Here is a 14,688-nt window from a genome sequence, read left to right on the forward strand (position 1 = left end):
AATAGCCCAGGTAACCCAGCCTCCCCTACTCAGATTCAGGAGACCGGCATCAGGGGAACGCTGAGCCCAGACACAAACGAGGAGCCCGCCGGGTGCCGCCTACAAATAGCTGGCACCGGCAGCGCAGCGGTGTCTCTGCGGAGGATGGGTGCCCGTGGTACCCGCGCTGCCAGAGCACTGCTCCGCCCGCCGGGGCACGTCCACCCGGGCTGTGCCACCGCCGGGGATCCGCGCCTAACGCACCGGGCATGGCCGGCGGCCGCGGGCCGCGGTAGCGCCGGGAAGCGGCCGGGCCGAGCCGCTGCGGCCCAGGCGGCTGGCACAGGTCTCCGGGGCTGCCCTTCGCCTCCCGGCCCTGCAGGCCCGGCCGCGTGGAAAGCCGATCCCGGCAGGGCCGTGCCGAGTGCCGCTCGCTCTCAGAGCCTTGCGGGGCCGGGCCGAGCCAGGCCGGACCGCCGGCAGCCACGGCAACCGCTCGGCTCGGCCGGGCCCGGCGGGGCTGCGGGCGGTGTGCGCTCGGCGGGAGGGACCGAGCGGGTCAGCGCGGCGCGGAGGGCGGGGATAACCCCGTGGTGGCCGTCACGTGGAGCAGATGAAAGGGAAGCGGCTTGGCAGGGCGGAGAGGAGCCGGGGCGAGGGAAGGGGAGCGCGGCAGCGAGGAGCGGGGCGCAGCGCGGCGGGAGGGCCGCTGCCATGGGACGCTGACCGGCCCGGGACCCCGGCCCCGGAGCTGGAGCCGCTCGGGAGAGATGCGCGGCGGCGGGGCGCCGCTTCCTCCCGCCGCGCGATGAGGGGCTGCGGGGCCGGCGCGGGGCTGCCCGTGCCGCCGCTGCCGCCGCCTCTGCTGCTGCTCGGGGTGCTGCTGGCCGCGGCGCCGGGCGCGGCGCTGGGCAAGGAGACGGCGTTCGTGGAGGTGGTGCTCTTCGAGTCCAGCCCCAGCGGCGACTACACCACCTACACCACGGGGCTGCAGGGCCGCTTCTCCCGCGCGGGGGCCACGCTGAGCGCCGAAGGCGAGATCGTGCAGGTGAGCGCGGCCGGGGGGCGCCGCCTGCCCCAAGATGGCTCCGCGGGCCCGGCACCTGCGGCACAAAGCGGGGCCGGGCCCGCCGCCCCACGTGCGCCGCGCGGCCGGGCGGAGCCGAGGCCGCCTCACACGCGCGGCGGGCTCCGCTCCGCTCCGCTCGCCCCTCCGCTGGGCGCGGGGCCGGCGGGAGGAGGCGGGGCCGCGCCGGGCTGCCCCTGCCGGTCCCGGAGCTGTGCGGGGCTGCTCCGCTCCGGGGGCGGCCGGGCCGCGGGGGGGCCCGGACAGAAGTTGCCGCGGCAGTCGTGGGGTGCTGAGCCCTCGGGCTGTGCCGGTCGTTGGCCGCTCCGCGCCCGGCGGCGCACGGAGCTGGAGCCGGTGCTGCCGCGCTCGGGGTCCCTCGGAGCCGGGCTCCCAGCGCGTCACGCTTCGTGCAGAGCTGTGCTTGACTTGCTCAGCAGAGAAATGGTTCTTGTCTTTGAACGCAACTACCCTTTACTCTTATTGAAACTCTTGAAGCGCTTATCTAATTCCTTTGTAGTTGCTTGTAATTGCTGGCTTTATTTTTTCCCTCCTTGGCTAAGTAGAGAAAAATTACTTGAATGGTGTTTTAGTAAGTTTGACTGTTAAGCAAGTGCCAATAGCAATCTCTTTAACAGCTGTGGGGTTGGTTTGTTTGTGTTCCATATATGTATGCATACGTACACATACATACACATGTAAATATACATATAAAACTTACAAGAATCTAGCTGGTAGCAAGTAGGTTATAGAAACAAGTGTTAAAGCTCTACAAACACAAATACATTACTATCAAAATAACTTTTTTTTTTTTAAAGTAAAGAATACTGCTTATTGAATGCTTGATATTTCAAAACAGTTTCAGCTGGGATGATTTCTTATAAAAGTTCTCTTGGAAGCAGAAGAGTTATGAGGCCAAATTGCTGATGTAAGGTAATTTTTCAGAGAAAAGAGGGATGGACCCATTAAGTTATAATTATGACATTTAGAAGAGGTGGTGCTAGTAGGGGCTGGAATTGACATGGACATTTTTTTAACCTTTTAGTGCTTCTTCATTTTAAGACTTAATAGTGTCTTTGGGGCCAGCAGACTTCAAAGGTTCCTTTTGTGTCAGGTGTTAGTATTAAGAACAGAACATAGGCCATTTAGTGAGGTCATGCTTTCTTGGTGACTGTAAGTAAAAGCAGAGAAAAAAAATAAACTGTTCTGTTAAGACTCAGATTTGCACAACTTGAAACAAGGGTATTAAATAGGCTTTGGCAGGCCTTATTGTTTGTAACATCACCTGTCTGCTTCCTCTTCATGCCTGAATAGACAGCACCCCAAAGAGGAAAAACTACAGCGAAAGCCACATGATGTGGCAAATCTTTTACAGTCATTTATCACTCAAAAATTGATTTGCTTATTCATCTGGATGCTTGCTAGATAACATATGCCAGTGCCAGGTTTGGGGCTTTTTTTGTTTAATGAGCTGTGTGTGCTGCTCTTTTTTTCAGAGGAGAGAACCTGGCAGATACCGTTCCAGAGCAGCTAGACTGGATGGTGTCAGTTGTATTTTCACTGTTGAGCTTTTAGATTGCATATAACATATCTTGTCAGTGTCCTTCTTCCTCTGTTTCATCCTGAAAGAGAGTTTATCAGAGCCACAATTGATCAAGATTTTCACAGCATTGTCTTGCCTCCTTTTTTTCAGCTGGGCTGTGTTTTTGTAGAACATTTTGAATCTGCTGTTCTGGATCATCGTTTAAAGTTCACTGTGAGGTTTAGAAAAGGCTCATGAAGCTGTTGCCACTCAGAACCTGTTCAGCAGCAGCTAGTTGTACATCAGTCAGTGAAGCAAGCTCTTCTTGGCCCCAGCCCCTTTGTCAGTGCACACAGCTCTTTCAAGAATAAGATGCATTTTTCTTTAAGATGAAATATTAGAACTTCTTGAAAATCAGGCACACATTAAAGAATGGATCAAAGGAATTGTGGTTTTGGGACTACACAAAGGCTTACTTTTGTTTATGTTAATAGCATCAATTACTCATTGGTCTTGAAAGTCTGAACAAAAAAACCCCAACCTTAAGAAACAATGCACTTTCAGCTTTTGATAGGTCATACATCCACTCCTGAACTGGTTATTGGTCAGATTCCTATCCAGTAGTGGTGTGCTATTATATTGTTTCTCAAGTTATTGTGAATGAATCTTATTAGGGTCAAGTGTCTCCCCAGAATAACTCTTCAGAGAGATGAAATGTTCATATGCTTTCTTTCATGTGGCCGCAGTTTGTATTCAGCAAACTCATCCTTATGTTGCTGTGTCAGCTGCTCCTTAAACTGCTCAAAAGTCCAACCATTTTGGTGGTGTCTGGCATACTGGAATATCCTCTGTTTCTTGGGGCAGCATACTGACCATTGATATGGTCAAGAGATTGGAAGTTGCAGATGTTTGGTTAGAGAGTGACTGTGAAAACCAGATTTCGTTGAAACCTCTGAAATGATATATTGCTTTGAAACAAATTATCACTGGAGAACTCCCTCTGGTTGAAACTTCTGGTACCATTCAGGGCAAAAGTTCAGATGTAGTCTTGTCGCAAATTCAGTGTTACATGGCCACAGACTGGCAGTGCTTGGACAGTAAAATCACTGATTTGACTAGCAGTGGCTTTGTTGCTCAGAGTGAGATTGTGTCTTAATCTACTTGCAACTGGAGAGATTCTGTTCCTGTTGCTTGTTCAGCTTGATAGTTGAGGTGTGGAGCATCTAGTGTTGTATTTCTTATAAAGTTATGGTTGTGATTGGACTGCTCAGGTGAGGTGCTTGGCAAAGAGGATCGAATTTAATGCCTGTGATGTGTCAAAAACCTTAAATTATGTGCATTCATCATTGTCAGTTTTCTCTCAGTCTTACTTTTTTTGTACTCCTGCCTTAAAGCTGCTGCTGAATACAGTAATATGTCTGGATTACTGATATATACAATTTTGGAGACAAGCAGCATAGAGGAGAGATTTGAGAATATTAGAAAGAGGATCAAATTTAATGCCTGTGATATGTCAAAAACCTTAAATTATGTGTATTCATTGTCAGTTTTCTCTCAGTCTTACTTTTTTTGTACTCCTGCCTTAAAGCTGCTGCTGAATACAGTAATATGTCTGGATTACTGATATATACAATTTTGGAGACAAGCAGCATAGAGGAGAGATTTGAGAATATTATCAGTGGTTTTCCTTGTGCAACAAAAGTTTGTGTTTTGGTTGGTTTGTTTCTATTTGGAAGCCTCACTCAGGAAATTATGAACTTTATGTAGCCATTGAACTGGAGCAGTGTGTAGATAATGTAACAATCTCCACTTGCATATGTTTTTTGTGCTTAAAAGGTCTGGGGACAACAAGCATAACTCAGTGCTTCAAACTCCAGGAAGAAAACAGATGTGGGGCACTTCCCAGCTTCTTGCATGACACTTCCTAGTAGCAAATTATTGCCCATCTTTCTCTTGTAGAAGGTGGGGAGGCTTCAAACTGGGCTGCAAGACAGTGCCTGTGTCTTCCTTCCTTCCTGGCATCTCCCTCCCACCCCTCACTTCAGTGGCTTTGAATCTTTCCTCTGTTTTTTCAAATGCAGAAGTTACCAAAGGTTGCAAACTGCACTCTGAAACATTGGCAGTTGTTAAGGGTGTTGAAAGGAGTGACTTGAAATAACTGTGCAGATACAGAAGACATCTAGCCATGATGAGAGGAGGCTGAATCAAGGGAATGTTTGTGTCCTTTGAGAGTGGAAGACGAAAATACGTATTTTTGGGTTTTTTTGGTTGTTCTTTCGTGATCATGCAGGTTAAGTTTCTTCTTGCTGAGTGCCTGAAGGCCTTTCAAAATGAGGAAGTGGAATTATTTGTGGCTTTGAGTCACTGTCTTATTGAATGTTTTCTTTGCTAGTTATCCTCTTAGAATATGAAGACGCCTGTGATTGGGTTTGTGTTAGTTTCCATACCTACCTGTAAATCTGTGGCTTGCAGTAATGATCCTGAGGACATCAGGCACAATACATTTATCTGGGCTTCAGGCTGGCTTTGTCATTGTGTCCTCCTTAAAGGAAGCATAATTTGCTTTCAAAATAAGAGATCACTTAGGCAAAGACTTGCATGGTTGTTATACCTGGACAGCCTTTGTAGAGTGTAATGCACAGGCAGCTTGCTCACAGCAGAGGTGTTGTCTTGGGCTTGATCTCAGGACAGATTGGTCCAGTTGTTTCACAGTTTTAGCCCTCCCTCTGTCCTTTTTTTTTTTTTTTTTAAGTTTCAGTCATGCTTTATCATGTTGTGTACTGTGTGGTGGGGGGTAGTTGAAGACAGCCTGTTAATGGGTTTTGTTTAGGTTTTTATCCTCTTGTACTGTTTTGTCTTGACACTGGACACTGTCCTCACACCCTGAGCTCCAGCCCAGTCACATCATTGCTGGCTTATTTTGCAAGGAGTTGCCTGTTCTCATTGGCTTCTACCTGTGATGTTGTAAATAAAGACACTTTTTAAAAATAATTCTTCAGCATTGCAATATCTTAGATGTCCCCTAGAATGGTGGTGAAAAGACATGGGAGGGGACTGATCCAAAGATGAGGTGCCAAATTTAGTGATGAGTTACTGGCTCTGGAGGAAGCTCAGCTGTCTGTGGTCCTTGCACAGAGCTGCATCAAAAACAGAATCCTCCTATCAGAACCTTGTTGCAAGACTAAGGCAGTCCCTTGAAGAAAGGGTGGGAGGCACAGTGTAAGAAAATGCCATAAAAGATATTAAAGTATGGAGAAGTTACAGTAGAATGAACAAAAAACGCTGATGTGACCCATTTAGGGGAAGAAGAACAAAGTAAGTTAAGTAAGTAAATAAAAGCAGAAAGCTCACAGCACTGGCTCAATGCTCAGACCAAGCAGTGCAATTTCCGTACTTCCGAGTAAAGGTGGGGAATCAAGTGGGGAAAGTAATTTGTGGGAGTTCAGGTGACTTTTCTGCATATGTCTGCATGCTTAGTTAAACTTCCTCGGAGATGCTGAAGGTCTGCACTGTTGAAAACCTTGCCTTTAGTGGCAGGATGCTGACCACTTCCTTTTCCTTGTGCTCCTCTTGCTTGTTTCGTAGTGAGAAGTAGGAAAAAATCCCAGAGAGGAGTGGTACTCAAAAACTGTTCAACGTGCATCCATTTGGAGAATTTTTTTTTCATTCATATATATTTATTTATGTTTAGACTGGATCTGTGTGACTACAGTGGTTTATATCTAATTACAGCCTGCTTCATGGTGTTACCAGCAGTTGTGGCCAGCCGTGCCCCGTGGGTGGGACTGGCCCTCAGCCCCCCGAGCACCTCTCTGGTGCCCTTACTGGGCAGCACAGCTGCTGCCTTAGTGCTCTGCCTTCTGAAATGACACCAGGTGAAGTGCTAAAGGACAGAATTCAGTGTGGCAGACTTGGAGGCAGCTCTTCTGCGAGCAGATCTTATAGGAAAAGTCTTGAGTAGTTGGATAAAACCATTGATTAGCATACATAGTAATTTTCTTCCAGTTTATACCATCTTGTGGTGGAGTGTGTATTTAAAAAGGCTCCCTTTTTTATTACAGTCTTCTAGTTCTTGTTTTGGAATTGCAAAGTGAGGCCCTTCTGAACCAAAATAACTTTCAGAAATGGTTTTTCAAAGTATGAATGCTTTCAGGAGGCCAGCATTGGACTGGTTAAGGAAAGATAAGATCTGGATGCAGTAATCTGTAATGCAATAATCTGCTGTATGTTCTACCCAGTTATGTAGGTGGTACAGGTATTTGCATTAATACACCTACTACATTGGAAGTGCTCAATTTAGGAAGCATTAAGTGTTAACTGGTACATACTATCTCTTGTTTTGGGCATCTGCCCTTCAGTATTCAAATATGTTCAAACCAGAGCGTGTGCCTACACATAAAAACAGAATGAATGCAAGTTGAATGCTTGGCCTTATTTCTCGTTTCCTGGCTTAAAAGGAGAGCCCTTCACACTCACAGAGACCAGCAAACGGAAAAACAGATTGTTTTTAAACAAAGGTGTGGTTTGAAGTTGTTAAAACAGCAGCAGAAGATTCATGCTAAGAAAAAAAGTAATCATATTTTCTGCATTTTCCTCGACTGCTTGGCACAAACCAGAGGTGACCGGGGAAGTGTGATCTTGCAGATTCCCAACTGAGACTCCCGAAATTTGCACTTGACTGCACTTATCCCACTGGTGAAGCTGTGCTTACATTAGGCTTGAGCAGTAGTGCTCAGGAAAACAGGCCTCTGGTGACTTGGGGTGTCCCCTTCACAGTGGCGGGCTGCTTTCATTCATTTTTCTGAATTTCCTTTTCATGCTGCTTGGAGACTTTTGTTGTTGCACTTGGCTTTAAGATGAAGAGCCAGTTTACAAAGGTTGATTAGGTGCCTGTTATGTTCCAGACACAAGTACAACCTTAAATATGCAGCTTAATATATGCAGACTCTCTAGGCTTCCCAGACACATGTTACTGGGTGCATTAATGTGAGGATTTTTTGTTGTTTTCTAAAGCTGATGGCCAGCTTAAGCTTTCTGTTGGTTTCCTTGAGCTTAAGCTGCTTTTTTATTTTGCATAATTTTCAGCAGTAAAGCAAATGGAAGAAGCAGTGAGGAGGTGACTGGCCTGAGAAGAACGAAGGGGCATGTTTTAGAGTCTGCAGTCATGGTTTGAGTACAACTGTTTAATTAGCTGTACAGGCATGCATGTTGCAAGTATGTGCCTCCTACCGTGAATTTATTGCATGTGCTTGGTAAGCAACTTTCAAATACTTCTGATTGTAGTGTTTGAAAAATTGCTTTTAATTCAGAAAAGAGCCTAGTTTGTGCCAAGATCTCTTTTCCTACTTTGAGGCTTTTGATGCTCGCCTGCTTTAAAAAAATACACACAATAAAAAGTGGTTTAAGTGTGGCTGTGAAAAATCCTCTTTCTCTGCTTCTTACTTTATCCATTCCACTCTGCCCCTCCTCCCCTAAGCAGAAGAGGCTCAAACCAAACTTGCAGTTGAGTTCACCTTTGAAACTGCAAGTTTGAGCTTTTAAACTGTCTACTTTGATGACACATAAAGAAATGTACCTTTGAAGGTCTGAATTGGCAATGCAGAAGGTATTCTTTTCAGATTTTTTACACTCATGGGTCAATTTCACAATTATGTGGTTCATGGAGAAGAACCTCTTTTAAAGGCTGTGGGTTTTTTAAAATTTTATTTTATTTTCCTCCCAGAGACTGCCCTTGAAGATTTATAGACTTGTTTGGGTTTGGATAAATGGTGGCACTCTTAATTGAGCTTTGATCGGTTTTACATTAATAACAACAGCAACAGTAATAATACCTGTGTCTCATAGATAAAACATCAAAATTCTGTATACAGCATGCCAGTTGTGTGCACTTGTGTTTTCTGTTCGTGCTGGATGAGGTTTAGCCTGTCCTTGCTGGATTTGGAGGTTAGGATATGCAATATAGCAGTTGCTGCCCTTTCCTTAGGCACACTGGGTTTTCTCCTAAAGCAGTCTCTAAAGGTGTGTATGATAAAATAGGGAGAGGTATTGGTTACCATTCCAGTGTTGTATTTTAATAGGTCCTGCATACTTTCTCATACCTGATTTGTATTTATTTAGAAGCTTTTTAGAGTAGATGCTGTCTTGCCTGCTGTGAGACTAAAGAGTAGATGAACACTTTAGGATCTGGATGCCAAGCTGGCAGATATCCTGGATGATGTGTAGCAGTGCTGGGAGCAAGAAATGAACTCTGGAAACAGTGCCAAGGGATGCTGCTGAGTTCAGTATTTAAGAGGAGCCAAGGTCTGGAGACCTCTTTTTGCTCAGAGACAAGGTATCCCCAGTCTGGTAGCCAGCAGTGTTTTGCCTCCTTAAAAGATACTATCTTTTACATCCCAAAACTGCATCTGAAGAAAAGACATTGTGGACTAGTTAATATAAAAGAATTTCCAAAGTATGACCGTATTTTGGTTTTCCACGATTTTATTTGGGAAAGTTACTCTGCCAGAGTTCCCCCTGCCCCCATTCAGAACTGTCAGGGATAGTCTTTTTGGGTTTGGATACTGGAATTGACAGAGTTTTTTTCTACAGTGAAATAACACGGTTATAGTTGCACATTGGGGTAAATTTCTCACACTAGAGCTGAATGTCCTCAGATAACAAAAGTCATATGAAGTGGTCTGCTTTCCTGTTCTACCTGTATCTACCATTCCTGTTATCTTCAGGCAACTGTGGGAAAGTGATTTGCAATCTTTCTGGACAGTTTTAGTATTAAACATAGATCCCTGATGTGGAATATCAGCCAGAATGTATGCACACGTGTGTGTGTGTGTGTGTGTGGTACAAACAGAATCCCTGTTTCCAAAGTCTCTGTTAAGTGTTACTTTCAGGGCTTGGATAGAAACTTTCCTGGAGCCCAGAGACATCCCAGCCTTGGAAGTTGTATAGGAAGAAGCTACTGTCCTTTTCAGGGAAAGGGCTGAAATGTCCTGAAAGAGTTAAGCTCTACTTAGCTCACTCATAAGGTATTTAATATCCTTATTAAACTCAACTGCTGCTTCACTTTTTTTTTTCCTCTTCTTATGCTGAATAAAATTTCTTGAAGAGCTGAGCCTCTGCCTCTCAGATCAGAGGCTCACATGTTGAAGCTGGCAGTGCTAGAGGCTAGTTCCTATCTGTGTGACAGCATTTTTAATTTAACAGGACCAGCTTTGATGTTCTTGAATATTTATAGGCAGCTTCAGATCACTCCAGTATGTATTCTTTTTAACTGGAGCAGAAGTTCTTCCTCACACAACAAAATTTCTTTCCCTCTGTTTACTCTTTGGTCTCTTTTGGATTTGTAGACATCAGAGTGGTTTTATGTTACAGAAATATTGTTTAAATACTTACTTAAAGGGGGGAATCACTTGATTTCCTTTCTAGTTCCTGCAGCTTGGGGGTAGTCCAGTAAATGGATCATAGCTCCTTGTCTGATCCTTGCTACAGACACATTGTGAAAGAGATAGATACAGTAAAACAGAATTTGAGCAAAACTCAGTTACAGTGACTCCTTCTCCATTACCTGTATAAACTCAGGTGGGTCTGCAGTGGCTCAGACCTGGAGCACCCCCAGGAGTCACAGAAATGTTTGTCACAGGCCCTAAGGAACGAGCAGGTTGTGGTGTGAAGAGGAACTGAAAACTTGGGATTTGGCTCTCAATAGGAGCTGATCAGAAATGATGGAAAAAAGTTTTAGAAGGAAATTGCCACTCAGATCATTTGACTTGAATGAAACTTCGACCAGCCTTGGGCAGGAGTGTTAAAAAAAGATACCTGATGGATGAGCTTTCATTCAAGTTTTAACCCCTCTCAGGCTTCTTTGCCTCAGTTCTCCCCTGCCCCACTGGCAGTGGGCTGCTCAGAGCTGGCTCTGTGCTTCCAGAAACAGAGGTGTGGGGTTTGGGCACTTCAGAGCCTCTGCCTTTGGTGTCCTAGGCCTTATTGTGATTTGCCTTTACCTCGATGGTGCCACAGGAGGCAGCTTGTGTGTCATAAGAGTTCCCTCAGCCTCTGCTGTGGGCTTCTCTTTTCCTCCTTCCCCTGCCATGTTTCCCTTCTGCTGTGTCCTCTTAGCCCTGTCTGGTGGATGTCATGTGGACTCCCTTATTCCTGATGTTCTGACCCACAGAAGCTTTGCCATGGCCAACTGGGACAACAAAGCAATGGCATTTTTTCCTGGATCCATGTGGATGCTGGTAGTTTGGGCAGATTGCTGTATCCTTCTCTGTTTGCTGTGAAGTTCTGTACACTTTACGTTGCAGGATGATCTCCTAGGTAAACTTGGAACACCATTATTCAAGTAGCAGATTTTTTTTGTGTGTTATTTTGAATGGTTTCACTTAGTAAAAAATTCTGGTTTTCAGTGATGATAATTTGCTTTAATGCATGGCCTACAGAGGAAAAGGTCTGTGGGTTTAGACATTTCTGTTGTAGATGCACTTCTCTGTTGGGACAGCCTTTTCTAGTTCAGCAGGTGAAATCAATGTCACTGCCTGGGTGGATAAATAGCACTGAAAATCAACCACAGGAGGAAAGTGCTTGCTTTCTATCTGACATAAGCAGTTTGCTCAAAGAGTAAGGCTTCTCTTACTACAGCCATTCAGCAGGGAAATAGAGACCTGTAACTTACTAATGTAGCAGTGAGAGTTTCTGAAATATGCCAGTAAGCAGAACTTTGTAATGTACAAAACTAGAGAAAGAACTGGGTGGCTGCTGGAGTGCCACTCCAGTGCTTGTGTCTGGGGATGGGTGGATGTGATAGTGACTTCATTGTGCTTTAGTTCCTGCCTCCAAACTGTTGTTAACAAAGGTAGTTTTCCTTCTCCCTACATACCCTGAAATATCCTTCTGAGACAGGAAAATTTATCAAGTGTGGAAATACTCAATACTTCTGTCTCTGGGCAGGATTTCTCCAACAACCACAAGCTGTGCTAGGGGAGGTTTAGATTAGATATTAGGAAACAAAAAATCACACAGAGGGTTGTAAAGCATTGGAAGAGACTGGCTAGTGAAAGTGGTGGTGTCACCATCTCTGGAATTGTTCAAGAAATGTGTGGATGTGGCTTTTGAGGACATGGTTTAGTAATGAACATGGTGGTGTTGGACTTGATCTTAATAATGATTCTGTGATTCCCTCTCTCAGTGTGCTTTTGTTTTAGTAGGAAGTAATAGACAGTAGCATACATCTAGTTAAATGGAATTGCAGTGAGATTTTTTGCAAATCAAATCACTTTTCCGTCCTTAAGTTGCACTTGGTGTGTTAGAATTCAAATTGGTGAAGCTGGGAAAATATTTGCTTCCTGAACAAGTGATAAAACATACTAGGTGGTAAGGATATTGCTAGCAAATAACCTCGTAGATAAAGATATTTGTCAGACTAGGTAGCACTACTTAAGAAGCTGAATTATATATATATATATTTTTAGCAGTCATACTGTCCAAGTATTGGTGAACGTTGAAATCTTGTCACTATAAACACATTTCAGATAAAATGAGCTCTGCAGTCTTTAGAACAGAATCCACAAACTGATGCAATCTGTTCTTGTTCCTGAGACAGCAGAATTTTGATCTAGGTTAGGACTAGTCCTGGTAGGAATGACTGAGAAAAGTGATAGGAATCCTGAGTGTCTGTCAATGGAAAGTTGTGGGGCAGGGAGCTTGACTTTTTTATAGCATTCTTGCCAGGACAAAAAAAAAAGGCAAAAAAAAAAAGCAAAAAAAAAGCTTGGAACAGCAAACAAGAGATGCTCAGAAGGACAAGAGAGAAGTTGAACAAGCCTTAGAAGAAAGCAGTTGCTGGGTGTAGCACACTGTAAACACTGCCCAGCTGGAGAATATCCTCTAGCACTTCTCTGCCTCCAGAGGCATGGTGGTTATGGCAGCTCTGCTTTAAGGAATGGTTCATGAACTGTATGACAGAGGAATTTAATCTTTGTATCAGTATGATAATGTGGCATATCCATGCCCAACTGCAGGGCTCCATTTCTCAGCAGAGAATAGCATTTCTTAGTCTGAAAGAGAATCTCTACGTGAATTCACAGACTTTTGCTGTTTGTGTTATATGGAATTAACATTACAGACTGTGCCTCTGGAAGGAGGAGTTGGTTTTATTTACCTTTTCAAGCTGAGACAGCTGCTAGAAGAATATAATTTAAAAAAACCCAAAACAATATCTATTTAGAGATAAGGCAATTTACATTAAAAATACTTTTTTTTAAGAGTAATTTCAGGCATTTTCAGTGCTCCTTCAGCTTAATTCTTAAGGATACAGAGTACATTTATAATTGTGTAGTAATCTTTACAGCAATTAAGAATGTGCTGTTCGACTGGGACTTTATGGGCACCTGTGTTTTCTGGTTTGGTTTTTTTTACTGTCCATTTAGAAACCTGTCAGTGAAATGTCCTTGCAGATGCTGAGGGATGACTGCTAACAGTGAGTGAAGCTAATTATTGGAAGCATGAACAAAATGGGTTAGAACAAAACACATGCTCTGCTTTGCAACAGGTGAGCATATGCTGCCTAACTGAAATGCTAGAAAAGATTACTTTAAAATCATGCATGTTTTAGGAAAATACTTACATTTTCTGATATTGGCCTGTTCCTGTCTCTCGTTAGCTGGTGGAGAATTGATCTCTGATGTTAAGACTCCAGAATCGTATTTTTGGTACTGGGACAGGTCCTGGATTATTCATTGGGTGAATAAACTTCATTCAGGGTGTTTAAAATTTGGCAGCTAATCCTGGCAGAGCAGCAGCTCTCCCCTGCTGTCCTGCAGGTTGCTTTCCCAAGCCCACATTGTTGCTCTCTGGGCTGGATGGAGAGGAGCTGGGGAGCAGCTTTTGGAAGGCTGAGATGCTGCTTACAGCCTGAGATTGTTTCTGGGGCTGGCAGCATGGGCACAGGAACCCTGATGGAGAAGCAGTGACTGATGTTAAATCTGGGTGGAAAAAAAATTAGGAAAAAAATTAGGTTTGCCCTCTGATTTCTTTCCTGGTGCCTTTTTCTTGCCTTTGAATTCTCACTTTCTGATTGCTTTTAGTTCCTGTGTGAATTCTCAGGGCACTACCAGGGAAGCACACAACAGTTTCTGAACTTCAAGGTAAAAATGATTTGCAAGAGAATGAATAAAAGTTCATGATCCTAACATTTCAACCCCACTCTTCTATAATAATTAAGACAGGAAAAAATTATAATAACCTCTAGCTAATTCAGACTTAGTCTTTGTGTAGATGAATTTCTCTTCTCATCTATCTTTGAGGGTAGAGAAGGAAACTTTGGTTTGTTTTGAAACGTGATTGATTTAGTCCTGCAGTTGGAGGTATTTGTTAAAAGCTCTTTATCTTTGTTATATCTAGCCACAAAAGAGCAGTAAAAGAGAATTAAATTAGGAAAAGAGAAAATTTCTTACATGTAATGCTCCTTAATTGTTATTTTAATGTATCTTATCTCTGGTCCCTTGACATGGACCAGGTCTCAGAGACACTGAAGGGAAATGCCAAGGTGGTGTAGAATCTTGGAATTCCCAACCCAGCCCTGCAGGGTCTGTTAAAATAATCACTGAGTCGTGGTTATCCTTCAGGACAATTTTATAGATTTTATAGGTGGCACTATTTCTGTCATGTTCTGATATTTCATGATGAAATTACTTACAGATGGGTCACAGGCAGAGAAACTAGGGTTGGTATTTTTTATCTCAAGAGACCTTCCCTTTCTTGAAGAAAGCTAATTTGTAGTGCTCTGGAAATCACTTCAGTGCCCTTCTTAGGGTCAAAATTAGGGATCTGACAGAGAGAATTAAAGTGCAAATAAGCAGATCCAAAAGTTGTCTATTCAGACACATCTCAAAGTTCCAGCAGGATTTACTTTTTTTTTTTTTCCTCTAATATTGCCCAAAAGATGGGTCATGAATGAATAGTTGCATCAGCGTGCTAGTCTGGTAAGTAATATACTGCTTTTGTAGTCCATATAGCAGAATCCTGAAAATTTGTCATCAACTTCATTTTCTAGTACATTTTGTGCTAAGAAGTGTTTGCCATCCACCTTTCCCCAGCCTACCTACCCAAAGGCAAATCAAGTTTCTGA

The 14,688-nt window shown here is 44.1% G+C and overlaps 1 protein-coding gene across 2 annotated transcripts in view; it reads left to right on the top strand.

Moving 5' to 3' along the window:
• The first annotated feature begins 633 nt into the window (after window positions 1-633).
• The window catches only part of ZNRF3 (zinc and ring finger 3), a 70,781-nt gene continuing 56,726 nt past the window's right edge, over window positions 634-14,688 (top strand). For both annotated transcript variants that reach the window (XM_041410052.1, XM_041410053.1), the window contains exon 1: window positions 634-1,027. In XM_041410052.1, coding sequence (XP_041265986.1) covers window positions 788-1,027 — 240 coding nt within the window. In that variant the 5' untranslated portion in view covers window positions 634-787. The remainder of the gene's footprint in view (window positions 1,028-14,688) is intronic.

The sequence above is a fragment of the Onychostruthus taczanowskii genome, unplaced genomic scaffold (assembly GCF_017590055.1).
Source record: "Onychostruthus taczanowskii isolate IOZ18803 unplaced genomic scaffold, ASM1759005v1 scaffold32, whole genome shotgun sequence".
Taxonomy (NCBI): Eukaryota; Metazoa; Chordata; class Aves; order Passeriformes; family Passeridae; genus Onychostruthus; species Onychostruthus taczanowskii.